General features: G+C 39.6%; 1 protein-coding gene across 2 annotated transcripts in view; it reads left to right on the forward strand.

Moving 5' to 3' along the window:
- BICC1 (BicC family RNA binding protein 1) overlaps window positions 1-16,462 on the forward strand; it is an 89,167-nt gene that overhangs the window by 33,729 nt on the left and 38,976 nt on the right. For both annotated transcript variants that reach the window (XM_063406056.1, XM_063406057.1), the window contains exon 3: window positions 11,240-11,309. In XM_063406056.1, coding sequence (XP_063262126.1) covers window positions 11,240-11,309 — 70 coding nt within the window. The remainder of the gene's footprint in view (window positions 1-11,239; window positions 11,310-16,462) is intronic.

Below are 16,462 nucleotides of genomic sequence, written 5' to 3' on the forward strand. Positions count from 1 at the left end.
GAAAATCTACATGCTGCAGGCTAATAAAAATGATGAGTTGTTTTGTCTTTAGTACAGAGCAGACTGTAAACTTTGCTGTATTCTGAAAAGCCTTTTTGACTTGTTGTCCACTGAAGTGGTTTGCTGTATTTGTATATTGTGTATTTTAAGTGGTCATTCCAGAAAGGAAGATGTGAAAGGTTTCTTTACCCTGCATGTGACTGTGGGATGTCTTGATAAAGGCTGGTGAGGAGGAGTATATATGCTGCCAAAATGTTTGGATTTCCAGATTTATCTTGCTCTTGACTGACAGTGAGAGTTATCTTTCCAAATGTGCTTGTGCTTGACTGTCTGATATTAATGTGCACAGAGGAGAATGTGTCAATAGTTCCTCCTTAGGATTTTATCAAAATACTTTGAGACTTTTCACTTGCTGAAACAAAGCTAAGCCATGGTAGCCTATACTTTATTCTACACATTATTCATTTTAACACAGTGTTTTCTCTGTTTTGGATAAATCTGCTCATAATTCTTAAAGATGTGGATAAAATATTTCTTCTTGAATGGCTTCTTTATTTGACATATGCACTTCATTACTTGATTATTTACTGTAGATATGATGTAGCTTACAGTTATGTAGTCACTAGTGTAATAGCAGAAAATACTATGTTGACTTCAATAGGGCAGCAGAAGAAGCTAAACTTGAAGTGTGTGAATGAGTGCCCTCCTTATGCACACTGGTGATACAGTGGTGATCTTGGCATTTAGATCTTGTCCTATTTGTGCTTAATTATCTAGGCACAGTGTGGATGCTGCAATAGGTTAAAGCTGCTTCATTTTAACTGGCATTCTTATAACATCAGCTCCACAGTGTTGATTTCTGAAGATTCTAAGCTCATTCACACAGTACTGCAGCTAATAAAACCAGATGGAAACGATCTCCTTTGAGTTCCCTTTTGCTGGAAGAAATCTTTGGACGGTTGCTCACAGCTTACTCACCGTCTCTGTCTGTGCAGTTTCCTTTAATCAGAGTTAGATTTTTCCTGTCTCCTGTGAAATGAATAAGGCAGAGTATGTGGAGGTAAAATGAAGACTCATTTCATGTGTGTCAGTTTGTTGCAGTGAGGAAGAAAGTGATTTTTGGCATTAGAACCACGTTACAAACTAAGGCAGAAGGACACTTCCAGCAACTCGATATGAACTCAAAGCTGCAAAGGCAATTTTGAAAGCAGTTCAGATAATGGGACTCCAGGACATTATTGGCAGGATTTTGAGTGGAACAGGGAGGGGGAAGTGCATCCTTGAAAGGCCACATCTAGAACCTGAGGGCATTATTTGCATTAGTAATGCCACGTTTGGTGTATTCTGATGAACTACTCTGTGTGCTGAGGTTAGCTGTTGGCTGGCAGTGGTGTGTGAGGTGGAAGGAGTTTTCTTAGGAATGTTGAAGTGACAAATGACAAAAATTCAGGAAGGTGATTCTGCATGTCAAGGCTTGCAGACCAAGAGAGAGGAGGCTGTGCCTGGGGGGTTGACAGAGACTCAGCCTGCATTGTTAAGCTGCAGAGGCTTTTAAAGAAAGTTAATACAAGGGTTTGGAGCTAAGCAGTCTTTTGATGGTTTTTAAACATGTGACAAAGCAGTATTACTTGGATTTTTATAATCAAGCAGAATCTCAGTGGATGTGAACTGTTCCTACTAACTTTCAGCTTCTGGAGTTTAATAACGATTTAAATGTCAAAATGCATTATTTCACTGAGCATTTTAGCAGAAACAATGTAATGCAGTTGCTTGTGGAATTACAGAATAAGCCCCAATTCCTGGTGAAGTTCAGGTTAATATTTCTGCCCTGTATTTCTTCCCTTCTTCACCAGGGAAGATTTGGTGAAGAAGTGCCCTTTCCTCTGGTCCTGAATTCAAGTGAAAATTAGATAAATGTCTTGTGGTAGTGTCATTTTTAAAAGCCTGAAGGCTATATCAGATTTTCTAATATTTCTGACTTGTAGTACTGCTTCAGATGAGGGAAAACCTAACATCATCTAATGAGGATTTTTCAAAACCACTGGGAGCTACTAATAATTTAGCAAGAAATAAGTAAATAAGGGCATTGTTTTCTCTGTAGAGCTCTCGGATCTGCAGTTCAGTGACAGGTAATCCTAAATAAACATGGAACGCTCTGCTGTTGTGTTACATACTGTTTATGTAAAAGATCCTTGTGGACACTGCTCTCTAAATTGTTGTTCTAATTTATTCTGTGAGAGGAATACATAATATGAAGTTATTACATGTCCTTGATCCAAGGCCCATTTTCAGTTGATGGTGGATTTTTTTCCACCAAGTTCCCCAGCATCTGGTTCATGCCTCAAATGAAGCAAGGCCCTTTCCCCAGCAAAGCCAGGACAGTGTTCCAGGGAACAGATAATTTCTGTAGGCCTACAGAGATGTGTGGCACTCTTGTATAAAATGTCAGAAAGTGGCGATTATCAAATGTAAGCAAGTTCATAACCCAAAGCACGCAAGGGTCGGCCGTGTGGACAGAGAGGAATTCCGTGCGTTTTGGTTTGCTTTCAGCTCTGTCATCATCAAGTTGGTTTCTTTTCTTCTTTTCAAACACTTGGGAATCTCAGTGCTGATGATAATCCTTCCTTCTGAATCCCCTCAGGACAGGAGTGTGTCTGTAGCCTTCTCAAGGGCCTGGGAGCAGTAGGGTGGGTGGTAGGTGAGCACCGTGGCTTTAGTGGAGTTCTTGGGCTAGAGTGGGACTGATTGTGGTGGTGACTGGGAATGATGCACTCGTGGTGCGCTGCACAGGTGCCTGACTGCAGGTCACATCCAAATTCTTCATTTCAGTGTTATCCAGAGGGATGTGTTAGCTGAGTGTGCCTGCAGGGGCTCCTCAGCTCTGGCTTTCCTGGCCTTTAGAATTCATTTGCTTGGTTTTGTGGGAAGCACAAAGCACCAGCAGCCAGCTGTAACTTGTGTGTTTTACTGGTCCTGGGTGTTTGACAGTCTTCTATGTTTTGGGTCTCTTTTGTACTTTTTTTTAAGCAAACAGAAGTGGTGTTTGTATTCATTTGCCCAGTTGCAGTTACTCGGTGGGTTTAAGATATCTCTGGATTTAGGCAAAAAGTGGATTTAAACACTCATGTTTCTCTTGACTGCTGACTCTGTTATTCCCTGAGGGAGATATGAGAGTTCTTGGAGTTGTGAAGTTGCAAGTGGACAAATGTTTCATGTGTGTACCAAAATCTCTTCTGTTAATTATTAGGAGCTTAGGAGTCTAAAGGAAGACTAGTGGTTTCTTTCCATTTTACTTCCTGTGCTTACACGTAACATGTTTAAACTGTAGCTTCTAATTTTATTAAATAATTAGCACCATAGAAGTTACTGAGGCCATTTTGGAATCATGATCTGGTGAAACCATCCTTTAAAAACAGTTGATCTCTCAGTACAGGTATTTGGAAACAGTAGTAGCAAGAGACTAAAAAAGAAAACAAACAAATGCCCAATCAAAGTGAAAAAATAAACCCCCAGCAATTATTTGAAGATGTGAAAAATAGGTCTCTCTAACTGCATTTTTAATCATATTTCTGTTAAAGTCCTCTGTGCAGTAGTTATTAATGATTGTGCATTTTTATGTATTTGGGAGACTGGCAGCAAAGGCAGCAAGGAACCTTCCTCAAGCCCTGTTTGCTTATCTAAGACAGGAAAATATCTTGGTTTGCAACATCCTGTGTTTTCTCTTGTATCTTTGAAAAATATCTTTTATGTTGATCGGGGATAAACCTTCTAACTTTTACAATATTTGTATACGTGAATATATGAATACAATGTTGATTTATGCTTTTTGCCAGTATAGGTAGTATATTCGGATACAAATAAATTTAATTTTCTGTTTGCAGTAGGTCAGGCTGGAAGTGGATCAGTTGTACTTTTTAATCTCTGAATATGAAGGATATCTAGAGCTTCAAATGCAGGTGGCTTAGGGCATTTCCAGGCATTAAAAATATTAATCATTGACCTGGGACTAAAATGTCTCAAGCTAATTATTATCCCTGTTCAGGAGTCACTTCTGGAGGGCTTTCTGTGTGTCTTCAGCCATGGCTATTCCCGAGCTGCCTATTTTTAGCTGCAGCTCCCCTAGGGCTGTGTTTCCATTTCTGATGGCAGTTCTTGGTTTCTTGCAGTGTTATTTATCTGGGTGGTGAGACCTCATGACTTGGTGGTGATCAGACACGATCATGGGTCGTGTCTGTGTTTCAACCACAGGAGCAGTTGGAGCTGCAGGGTTCCACTTTTTCTGGGGGAAATCAGGAGCTGCACTAGCATTAAAATAACCTCTTGATGCAGAGCTTGGCTCACAGCGTGTGACAAGGATATATTGAGGCCATACATCTCCAGAGCTGGCTTCAAGCTCCAGGCTGGGATGGGAATGCTGGCATCCCATTGACACTGAGCTTCCTCTCCTTTAGCTCCCCAGGAGGAGGCAGTGACTGCTTGGAGAGGGCAGTGTGGATTAGAGGGCTGAAAGGATGTCAGTGCAAGTTAACATTTGCAGGAAATCTTGGGACTGAGACTTTGTCTCCCTTTTGGCAAACCCCACCCAGTGGAAGGAAGGCTATTTAGGTTGGATCAGTTTCTCTGAAAAGGTAAATCAAGAATGCTTACTTAACTTTTTGCTTAGTTCAGGCAGAGCTGAGTGGTGGGAAGGCTTCATTTTTGTGGAAAAAGGCATTTATCCCATCCATAGTATAGTGACTGCTCTGCTAAGGCAATGGAGTAATTCCAAGGATTTTTGATTTTTTTAATTTCATCTTCAATTTCTCTTGTGCTGCTTCTGATACACTGGGCACTATCTTGAGATTTTACCTGTAATATGAAGTCTTAGTTGATAGAGTTGAACTTTATACCACTTTATTGCTGTACTCAGCACTGTGCAAGATCTCTTGCATTTTAAAGCATTAGAGGAGTGGTTTGCCACCACCATCTCAATTGAGATGCTCGCTGCTTTTCATTCTGATACTTAAACCCTCCCTTAAAATAGAGGAGGGATTTCCTTCTCAGAAATTTTTGTACTTTTACCTTGGGGAAAAAATAATATAAAGGAGACAAGTATGAGAATGATAGAACTCAAGGATGTACACTGGGTTTCTGGCTTCTAAAGAGGAGAATTTTGCTTTCAGAGAGGAGAGTTGCATATTGTTGGATGTTTTGAACAGTGTTCTGTGGGGCCTCATTTTTCACTGATACTTTTTCTTAGACTTTTTTACGTTATTTGTGTAATTCATTAATGCTGTAGAGACAGATACTTCTATAGATAATTTTTTCCTTGTTTTTGACTGTACTTTGTTATGTATTTAAAACAAAAGCGTTACCTGTGACCTTTGATTAATATTCATATTGAGGGTAAACAAAAGATTTAAATCAAATGAACGACTTGTGTTTCACTGTAGGTAAGGGCATCTGATTGCTTTTTACTCTCACTGAACTTTATTTGCTGTATTTGTAAATGAAATACAAAGTTCTGTAAATGTTATTGTTGCAGAAGGTTCACTTAATGCAGGTTTTGGATGCAGCAACAATACTGCAATATTTGCTTGAACCCTTGTTTTAAGAACCTTCTTAGTTCTTTTCAAGTGAAGGGAAGGTTAAAAAAAGATGTAGTGTGTATGTGCATACGTGCATGTGTTCTCACCCTTTCCAGGCTAAAAATCCCTTCCTGGAAATGGAAACAATAAAAATTCCAAAGCCATATCCATATGGGCAGCTTTCCCATTTCCATCTTTCGTGATTTAGAGCTTTTTATGTACAGCCTGAAAGTTTGATTTGTAAAACTGATGTCTTTTACTCTGCTGCTCTTATTGCTTTTACATACTCTGTTAATTAGTTTAAGTGTTTAGTACATAGGTTTTGATACACATTGATCAAAACTAGGAATAAATACATTGCCTATGATGTTAACCTTGACCTCTAATTTGAGCTTCAGGACCTCTTCATCCTGCACACGTTTGCCTTAATTTTTGTAGGGTCTTTAGGACTAGCTGTGAATACCCTGTGAAATGGTCAATTTGTTAGAGTCAGTATGGGCCAGGGTTAGTTCTTGGAGCAAAGAGCCTGATGCTGCTCTGGGGAAGCCTCAGTCTGCACTGAATTATTGGCTGTGAGAAGTTGTAGGGAAGCCTTGGTGGTGTTTTGCTTAGCTTGACATGACACTGTGTGGCAGCATGCAGGTGGGAAGCAGGCCAGTTTTCCTCCTGTTCCCCTTTTATATGTCAATCAGAAACATGTCAGTGTTTTTTTGATAGTTATTTTAGCATTTAATAAAAACTTGAAATAAAAATCACTTTAACAGAGATGGGCAAGTGAGTAGGTGAAAATCAATTTCCTGCTGTATTGAAACAAATGACTTGCAGTGCAAACATGAACAAAAACATATGACAGTATTGATCCTCCATGCTGGTTATTCCAGAGAGTAATGTCTAAAATCATTTACATATTACCTTTTTCCAAGATAAATAAAACTAGGGAAGAAGGCAAGCAGTCACCTTTTCTGAAAATGTCTGAGTTTCTGACAGCTGGACTATAAAATGGGAAAATGAGGAGCCCTGCCCTTGAGGACACACAGGCACTCATGTCCTTGTGTGTGGGGAGGGCCCTTGTCCCTCTGCTCCTTTCATACAGACACACGAGTGGGGCTTGATCCCTGTGCATCCTTTGCTTGTGTATTTTAAACAGATTGCACCTACATGTGTGCTGTCAGTACTGACAGTCTGAAGCCAGAACAAACTTGCTCAAGCATTTTCTGCATTTTGTGGTTTTACTTCTTGTTCTCTGCATAGGAAATGGGGTTTTTGCCACACAGGAGCACAAACTGGGAACTCTGGACAGTGTAGTCTGGAATGGGAGGAAGTCTTGGGGCCGTGTGCCATTGATGCTTCTCAGGAGCAGCCCCTCATCCTTACCTGCAGAAATAATGCTAACTCAGGGGGTCAGGCTGTACTGTCTGCCTTTGAGTAGTAGCTGTGACAAACAGTGAGTTCTTGATTGGAATTTCTCATGGGGATCACCCCAGGGGGAAAGAAACCACAACAGGGCTTGGGATGCAAATCCATTGCTGTACCCAAAATGTTGGCCAGACTTCCACAAGACCTGTGTACTTGCACCAGGCTTTGGGCTAAGTTTTGTGATCTCTTTTTTAACTCCTCATATTTCTCAAATTTCCTCCCCAACCCAGTAGTCCTTGATGCTGCCCTGCTGATGTGCTGTGGCAGTGCGAGTGCTTTCTCTGACCTCACCAATCTTAGTTTGAATTCACAATGGGTAACTTCACACAACCCTCCTCTGAGTCTTGTTCTTCCTTCCCATCCTTGTTCTTGCCTTGCTTCTCCTCTCCCCAAACCAAAAAGAACAACAAACCATTAAATATGATAATTCTGGTTCCAGCTACACCCGTTGCTCTGTTCTGGCTGCCAAAAGTCATGTTCAAGGTTAGTCATCCTCAGATTGTGCTGCATCACGCCTTATTTGCAGGAGGAGGAACTGAGCATCACCCCATGCAGGATGTCACTCGTCTGCTGTGACTCTGCACTTCAGGTCTTGTCCTGTGGAAGTACATTGTCCTTTTATTTTCATCTAAGTTATATTCCATGATTCAAATAAACCATAAGAATAAACTTGTTTATACAGCTGTAGATATATACAAGCTGGGGGGACCAAGGCAACTTTGCTGACAGCTGAAGATGCAAGATGAACATTTAAGTCTGTGAAACCAAGTATTCAGAGATTAGGCATAAGATCTTTATGGCATAAAGTGAGATGGTCTCAGTTACTTTCCCACATGGTACTGAAGTCCAAACTGATTTAAATTTTTTTTCTTTTCCCCACTTGTGTGGAAAAAGAATCTCACATAAGTGGGGAAAAGTGGGGAAGGTGTTCAAACTGGGAAACTGCAGAAACCCACTACTGGATGCAGATTCCTGTCTGACCCATCTTTCCCCTCACTGTGGTTAATACCTGAGGCAAAAAAGGCCAAGATGCCCAAATCCCAAAGGTGGGAAGGTCAGAAATAGGTATCTTACTAACACTAACTCTAAAGAATAATACTTTGATTTAATATGCTTGCTTTAAATGAAGAAAGGTTTGTTATATATGTTGTTCTTGTTCATCTACTGTGTGTAAAATAGTTCCTTTGAATCCTGAAATACTTGTGGGCTTTGGGGGAGTTTTGGTTGGTTGGTTTTGTTGCATTCAGGACATTCCAGTTTCCATCCAAAATCAGCTAAACAAAAAAATACAGCATAAGAAAAAATAATTTCTTACTGTCTTAATGTAAGAACTCCCCAAAGTGCCTAAACTATAAACTTTTCAAGCTGGAATACAAGGAAGCCAAAAGCTTGTCTTCCAGCTGCCTTACAGTTAGACTTTTTTTTTTTTTTCTGGAAGGCCCAATGATTTGCAACCACAGCCAATTTTTTCAGGGTCAGAGTGTACAGTCTGATTTGTTTTGTTGGTGTCTTCCAGTGTCTTATCCTCTTCTGGTTTTTCTCCACTGAGAATAGCTTACATATTTTGGCTTGTAAACACTACAATTACACTTGGGGAAAGGGGAGGAAGGAAGGTTGCAGAATTTAGATTTTCCTTCATTTTGAGAAGTATGAGGGTATTTACCAGGGGGCTGAACCTTGGTGACAGATATGCCTGATCCCTTTGGTCAGTCGATCCCTCAAGGTGTGGAGAGCACTGATCAGTACTCACTCCATCACTTATTTTATATGGAAATAAGAGAAGCTAGCAGAGATCTGTCCTGCAGAGATCATGAACTCTGAGTCATCCCTAGGCTGAATTTCCTCTAAATGTTATGTAACTGAAGTATTTATACAATTGGAACACATGTATTATCACTGGAGTACTTGTGAGTTCTCTTTCTGTTCGTGTGAGAGCAGAGCCCCTGTTCTCAGGGTATGTGGCATAACACTGAGTTTGCACTAATAAAGCTGTTCCACTGCAACATGCACTTGAGCTTGTCATGGAATGATTCCAGTTTTTCCAGGAAAAAGTAAAATCTTGGACTTAAGAATGCCTAGGTTTGAATGATAAAGCTGCAACAAAAAGTTGATGCAACAGTGATCTACGCAGTTGTCAATATCATCTTTACTTTCAAGTTTAACTGCTCTAATAAAAACTCAGTTCCAAGTTTTCCAGAGCTTTGTGACTCTCTGCTGTTATAATAAATACAATACATAAATGGTAACTTAAATACAATCATAGTTTAAGAAGTAAGCAGTGAGTTTAATTTCTTTTTAAGCGTTCTTATGAGAGCCCTGATTTATTGTAAATTTACAGCCTGGAGTTGAAAGCCAGCAGAGACTGAGCATTTGGTACTTCAGTAAATATACTTCATTTAAATGCATCCTGAGTTGGTTTTTTGTTTATTTTTGCCTGTCTAGGATAGGTGATAAACTTGCCTTTCTAGTGACCAGAGTTCTCTTTTTTGGTCTAGTGTGGCAATTTTTAGCATTACGAAGAGCTTAAGGATAGTAGATGGCCAAATCTCAGTGGCAGTCAGAGTGCTTTGAAGATCTCATATATGAAGATCTTTCTCATATGTCCCCAGAATGTGCAGCTGTGAAGTTGTGGGCTTTCCTTTTATTTTAGTTTAGTGTAAGAAATGGGGAGGATTTAATTTCTTTAAGACAGAAGTCTCCAGCCTTTACTGGGAGGGTAGAGGACTGATGGGATGTAACACTGCCTTGAATGACATGCATTCTTCTTCTGTCTCCTCTCTTGTGGTTCCTTTCATGTTGGATCTCCTATAACTCAGTCCTGCACCATTCTTTGTTTTACCATCTCCCTTTTCCTTTTAGCTAGCGCCTTCCAATTTTCTGTGTATTTCACTGCCTCTTGCACAATTAAAAAAAAAAAAGTCCTGGCCCAAAGCCTTTTATCAGAGACAAGTGAATTCTTTGAAATAGCTTTTTTCACATCTGGATTGAAAAAGGGTGAAAAGTATATGTATGTTGTTGGTAGAATTTCACCCTCCTGGAAATGTTTTATTTCAGCTGTAACTTATTATCCAAGAGTGCTGAAACCAAAAATACACTATAATGAAGTCTGGCTGATACTTTCAGTTTTTCTGTATGGCATGCTAATCTGGAAGCTGTTCTGGTGTCCTTGGGATTTGGATGTAGAAGATGAGAATTAGGAGCTGTTAGAGAAATCTGCCTTAATTCTGAATTATACTGTTATGGAAAAGTTACTGGTATTGCAGCTGTTTTCTTAATGCATTAGTTTTCTTCTTGGAAGTGGCTTTGCCAATTATTTTGATGTTTTAATTGTTTTCCTTCCATCTTAATTGTGCTGAGAGATATGCGTTTACCATGTTTGTTTATGAGATCTGGGTATAAAAGTCCTTCAGTCTCAGTAGACATGCCCAGCATTTCTAGGAGCTGGATTTCCATTCATTTATCTAAAATCTTTGGTGTCAAGCAGATCCTTCTCCCGTGTTACAACTAAATGGGTTGGTGATGCACTGTGGCTCTGTGCCAGGATGAAATTTCAGTGTAATAAACCTGTAATACGGCTGGTAGAGTTTTCACTGAGCCAAAGGCAGCAGCAGAATGAGAGCTGACTCTGAATTAAATGACTGCAGGGCTTTCACAGTGTAAGAGTGTGTGCACAGTTTCTCCCAGCTGGCTGGTTGGAGATGTACAGATAGTCACACACTGTGTCACAGTAAATAAATGCTGTCAAATGTCTGCTCTGACCTGCTAAACCAAGAAGTAAAAATTCTGGAGCCTGGATAAGCTTATAATGAAAAGCTGCTTTGGGGTAAAGGTGAGGCAAACCAATATATCTTGGCTTATGGAAACTCAAAAAGACTCAAATTTGATAGGCTTTACTTAAAAACCATTTCAAGGTAGCTGAAGAAATATTTGTGTTGAATTGTAAAGGTTTGTAATTCCCTTTGAGATGGGTGTAGAGCCTGCTGTAGCTATTAGTGGTCATCTGAACTCCAGGGAAGCTGTGGAGTGTCTTGGGTTTGCTCCGTTGAATTCCTGTGAATGATCAGAACTCAGCCACACTTACTAACAGACAAAAGTTCTCAAGAAAACCAGAGAAGCAGTTAATGGCTTGTGCTATTTAAAAGTAATAATAATCAACAGTTTTAAGAATGTTAAACATCATATTTTCAGAAAATGAATGTATGTCTTTTTAGCAGAAAAAACTTCAATTTTTTTGAAAATGCTTTCTTTTTTAATAGATTATGGAAGAAACAAATACACAGATTGCTTGGCCATCAAAGTTGAAGATTGGAGCAAAATCGAAAAAAGGTATTACATTCTGTTATTATTATGGGGTGGGATTTGTTGTTAGCACAGTACAACCACAGAATAAAGGATTTTTAGAGTCACACATCAATACTGGTCACCTGAAGTATTTTCATTTGAGCCTGCTGTTTCTTAGAGAAATTTCTTGTGGAAGTTATCTTGGCTTTATGTAGGTATTTGATACCCAAACCCATTTTATGGAACTTGCAATTCTGTGAGTACTTTATTTAATCAGTACTGCTGTACTGCTGCATTAAGCATGTGTGCCTTCTGTATGATTCTGTATCTAAACAGAGCAGTTTCTTTATTTTACAGCAGCCAAAGTCAGTGGTTCTGGTAACATTTGAGATGAGTGGGTGTTTTGTGGGGTTTTTTGTTTGTTTCTGTAGAGTACAAAGATGAGTGTTGGCCGAGCCCAGCAGAACAGTAAATACTCATTGTGTCCCTGACAGGGACAGCCTGCACGCTTCTTTGGGTTCCCTAAGGAACCTAAGGGAGCTGTTTCTTAGGAGTGACCAGTATTATGTTTTAAATTATGCTTCTTTTGGAAGTCCAGCCTATTCCTGTGAGCTAAGTGTACAGTCTGGAGCATTTGTCTTTGAAATAAAGATTCTTGTTCTGTTCTTAAGGAGTCATAGCTGTGACTGATTAAAAGTAGCACCTAATTTCTCTTCTGCATAAAAAAAGTGAAATTGGGAGTGATTTTTAACATTGCATGCATTTCTGTTCAGGCTGATACATACTTAAAAACCAAGAAAGTGAACTTCAGATTATTTCTCTTTATGTTATATATAGAATCTATAGGAGGAGGTGTGAGCTAACCTTAGTAAATGAATAAGATCTCCTGGGAAGAAAAATGACCTTTTTAGAAAGGTGCAAGATTAATAAAATTTTGATGGTATAAAGTGAGATTTGTCTCTGAGGTACTTTCCCAAGTGGTATTCAAGTCCAAATTGATTTCATTTTTTCTTTTCCCCACTTGCATGGACAAAGAATCTCTCTTAAATGGGGAAAACTGGGGAAGGAATTAAGACTGGGAAAAACACAGGTGCTGTGTATGTAGGCATTAGTATGTGGAACTGACATTTATAGCAGTGCAGGAGTGACAAGGTCTGTGCAGACCTGGGGAGTTCTGTGCACCCTTTCCTCGGGGTGCTGTGAATTGATGCCCTAATGCTCCTCAGGGAGCTGAGGCACAAGAGTTTGTTCTTTTGCTGAGAGCACAAAAGAAGAGATAAAGTGATGTCTGTACCTTTTTCCTCCAAATTTAAATAGGCCTAGTTCTGAAGATGAAAAGCATGAGAGAAAGGCCAAGAAAAGAGGAGTATGGGAGGTGTTTGGTTGGGTTTCTGCATGGGTACTTGGAGATGCAGCTTTAGAGTAAGTTAATTTATCCTCTTTGTTAGTGACCTCAAGTAGAAGATAACGTGGTGAAGCTCTCTCAGTACGTGGAATGAGTTTGAGTACCATGGGAAATAAAACAGCTAAAAGTTATGAGCTGATAAAACTAAAAATTGAGGAAAGGGAACACATATTACAGCTGGGCATACTGAGTGTATCTGCAGTGGGAATGATTATCCTGCAGAGTCTTCATGCCAAAAGAAACTTGAGATAGTGAGATAGCAGTGAGCTGTAAACAAGACATTTTAGCAATATGCTATACTATTAAAAAAGTGTTTCAAATTCAGGGTGGCTCTAAAGTTATGAGACATTTTAGCAATGTGCTATACTACTAAAAATGTTTCAAATTCAGGGTGGCTCTAAAGTTAAGGCTTGTACTCTCTGGCCAGCTCTGGTGTGTTAAGTTGTGTGTATGTATATATATATATAATATGCACCTGAGATAGTAAATTACAGCATATGTACAAAGAAACTCTTAACCCTGAGGTTCCTATTTCTTGTGAAATAAAGTGTAGTTTATATGTTCTGTTTGCACTTAATACCAATTGTTTGCAGTTCTGTAACTTTCCATTTGCAGCTACAGCAGCTGTTTATATAGGGGTAAATATTCCAAGTGTTTAACATACTCTTAGCTTCACTTAATGACATTTTGTGATTGAGAGGAGTCTGCAATGAATAACTGGCTGGCTCTGCAGGGACTGAACTCAGAATGTGCTATCCCTGCCTGTCTCCTTGGCTGGGAGCAGAGTGCCTGAGTCACTCAGCAGCCGTGGATGGACTGTGCTTTACCCAGCCCTGTGCTGGACCCAGTCATCATCAAGACATAGCAGATTTTTTTGTGTAGCTTTGTGATATAATTTGTCTGCAGTTTCAGCAGCTTCACATCCTGCGTGGTGTGGCCTTGGGTTATTCAGAGCTTTCCTCCCAAAACAGGGGAGAAACAAACATTGCTTTTCTTTCTGTGTATTGGTCCATCTGTCACGAAGCACTTAGGGCTTAACGGTGTCGTTCTTCTCACTGTTGTTGACAGTGTTAGACACTCCTGATACTGAATCAATAAGGACAGACCACGTTTTGTTTTGAATTGAAACACAAAGGTGTTGAAATCTGCAGCCAAGGTGTGCCTGGTAAGATTCAGCAAGGATATGAAGATTAAGTTCTGTACAAGATCCAGAAACGTTTCTTGATCTTTCAGAAAAAAAAATGTGCTATAGTGAAGCTGAAGCACCTAGAGTAGATGACTTGTGAACTTCTGTGTCATTTCTTTTCTGTTAAGTGGATTATGACTTTTAAATTGATGAGTCCAAAATTCTGCACTTTAGGTATCGTAATGGTAACTCATTAACTTACCCTTGATAAATATTTTCTGATGGGCTTTTTGAATTGCAGAAGATTAATGTTTGAATTTAACATAAGCAAATTTTGAAAATTTGCTAATTCAAATTTATTATTTAATATGAATTTTCTCAAGCCTCTCATCCCAAAGTTAAATTTAAAAACCACTATTGTCAACTCTCAACAGTTTCATAAGGGCAAACCAGGAATTTCCTGGTTTAATGGAGACCAGATGCTGTAGCCTTACTCTAGTGATGAGGAGGGTTAAAGTGTTTTGAAATATATGTTTAGAAAACACACAAACAGATACAAATCTTCCACAGCATCTTAAAGCAGCCCATTTGTCCAGGTTGCCAAAGAGATCCCATAACATGAAGGATTTAGGGAGGGAAGTGAAGTTTAAAGCACTTCAGTAGTGAAAGAATTGGCACTGGCACAGTTTGCTCTGCTTTGCACTGGTGCTGTGGAGCTCTGGGTGTTCTGGAGGTCTGAGATCTTCTCTAGGCTGGTGAATTAAAGACCAAATTGAGAGAATAACTTTTGCTCTCAACATGCCTTTTCACTCTGTTGCAGTTACTGTTCCTTTGGAATGCTGTGAAATTGTCCTTTAAAGGTTTATTCAGTGGTGTGGAAGTGTGAGTAGATTGCCAAATCCTAAATGGTCAGGTGCTGTAGTTCCACAAACACCTTCCAAACAGGCATAAGCTGGTGGGATTTTCTCTCTGCCTTTCCTAAATGCTGACCTGTCCTGTTCTTGTTGTCCAGCCCTTTCTGCTGTGCTGTCATTGGTGCCCACAGGGTGGCTCAAAACCAGCCATGGATCATTTTTACTTTTGGAGAGGAGGAGTCCTTGCTCTCTTGCTGGGTGTCTGAAGCCTGACTGTACATGCTCGTGCTTCCCATTTGTTAGAAAGGATCTGGAGTGCTCAATGCCTTGGAAGCAGGTGAATGCTGTGTTACCAGCAGGGCTTGTGCATGGGTACTGAAGTGTTCTTTAGGAAATGAGTATATGGGAGTTCAGATTTCACCTATATTCCTTTCTCCTTTTTATTTCTATATTCTCCCTCTCCCATACCCGTGACCCTTTAATTCCAGCAGCCATGAAGAGGTTATTATGGGATATGTGAGTGCTCAGAATGCAGCCTGAAATAGCTCGTGGGTAACAGCCACCACAAGGATCCCTTCAGCTCGTGGAAACTTAGTGGCTCTGAGCAGGAAGGTGATCAGAGAGTTGGAGCAGGGAATATTTTGGGAAGTTAGAAAAGGTGGTGAGGGGAAATGCAAGATAAATTGAACTTACAGAGCAGGTAGAACTCTTCCACCTTTCACTTTTAAAAAGGGCTTCTCTTGGTCTTTTTTCTTCCTCTTACTCCCATATTTTCATTCCTCTTCTATTTTCTTTAGTCCCAAGCCCTTTTTTATCTATATCATATCCTGAAGTTACCAATTTATTTCTTTTCTTTCTCTCTTGAGCTGCTATTTTATTTTACTTCCTCTCTTATTTGCTGTTTGTGGCTTTTTGTTTTGCTTTTTGTTTTTCTGTTTTTCCTCTCTTATCACTGATGCATTTTAAGTTAGTCAATAAAAATCTAGTCCATGTTCTGTTTATACTTTTTTCATTTGATTTTACTTTTTACTAGTTCTTTCGTCTTTTTTAGTAACTTCAAAAAAATTTAAACTAGTTTGTCATCAAGGCATTTGCTACATGCTGTTTTTCATTAGCATATCTCAAACACAAGTACAGAGCATGTCAATTTGATATCCAAGGAGAACAGCAAGAAACACAGTGGTACTGGGGGCACTGGAAGGAAGGCAGCAGTAACTGGCAGTGGCACTGCTGGCATTCATGGTGTGGCAATTTGCTCTCACACTTCTCCATTAAACTTTGCCTTTTGCAAATCATCTTCCAAGCCAAGCACAACTGTTTCCTTCTTTGCATCCTAAGCTGTGAAGGTAATGTGCACAATGAAGTTAATAAGTGTAATACCACGTTTGAGGCAAATAACCACAGAGAGAGTTCAGCCAAATGGGTAAAACCTCACTCTCATTTATTGGAATGTTGTTTAGGTGCAAGGGAAGCACTTTGCCTGTTTCAGGAGGTGCTGTGATAAAAGCTAGAGCCTCTTCTTTTGTGGAAACAAATGTCACTGCATAGTGAACTCAAGGCCAAACTTGTATGGAGTTACTGCCTTAGATATCTAGAGTAAGCTAAAATGTTTGTCATTGCAGACCTTTAAATCAGCTTTCAGTTGTTTCCCAGTACTGACATAGAAGCTGAAGTTTATATTTTCAGATGAAACAGGGAGGAAGAGAACAAAGAACTGTGGTGTCAGGCTGTGCTGCCTTAGGAAAGTGTGCAAATAAAATGCCAGGTTATTTCTTCTTTTGCCATAAACTTTCTGATAAATCTTAAACCTGAG

Source organism: Prinia subflava, chromosome 9 (assembly GCF_021018805.1).
Source record: "Prinia subflava isolate CZ2003 ecotype Zambia chromosome 9, Cam_Psub_1.2, whole genome shotgun sequence".
Taxonomy (NCBI): domain Eukaryota; kingdom Metazoa; phylum Chordata; class Aves; order Passeriformes; family Cisticolidae; genus Prinia; species Prinia subflava.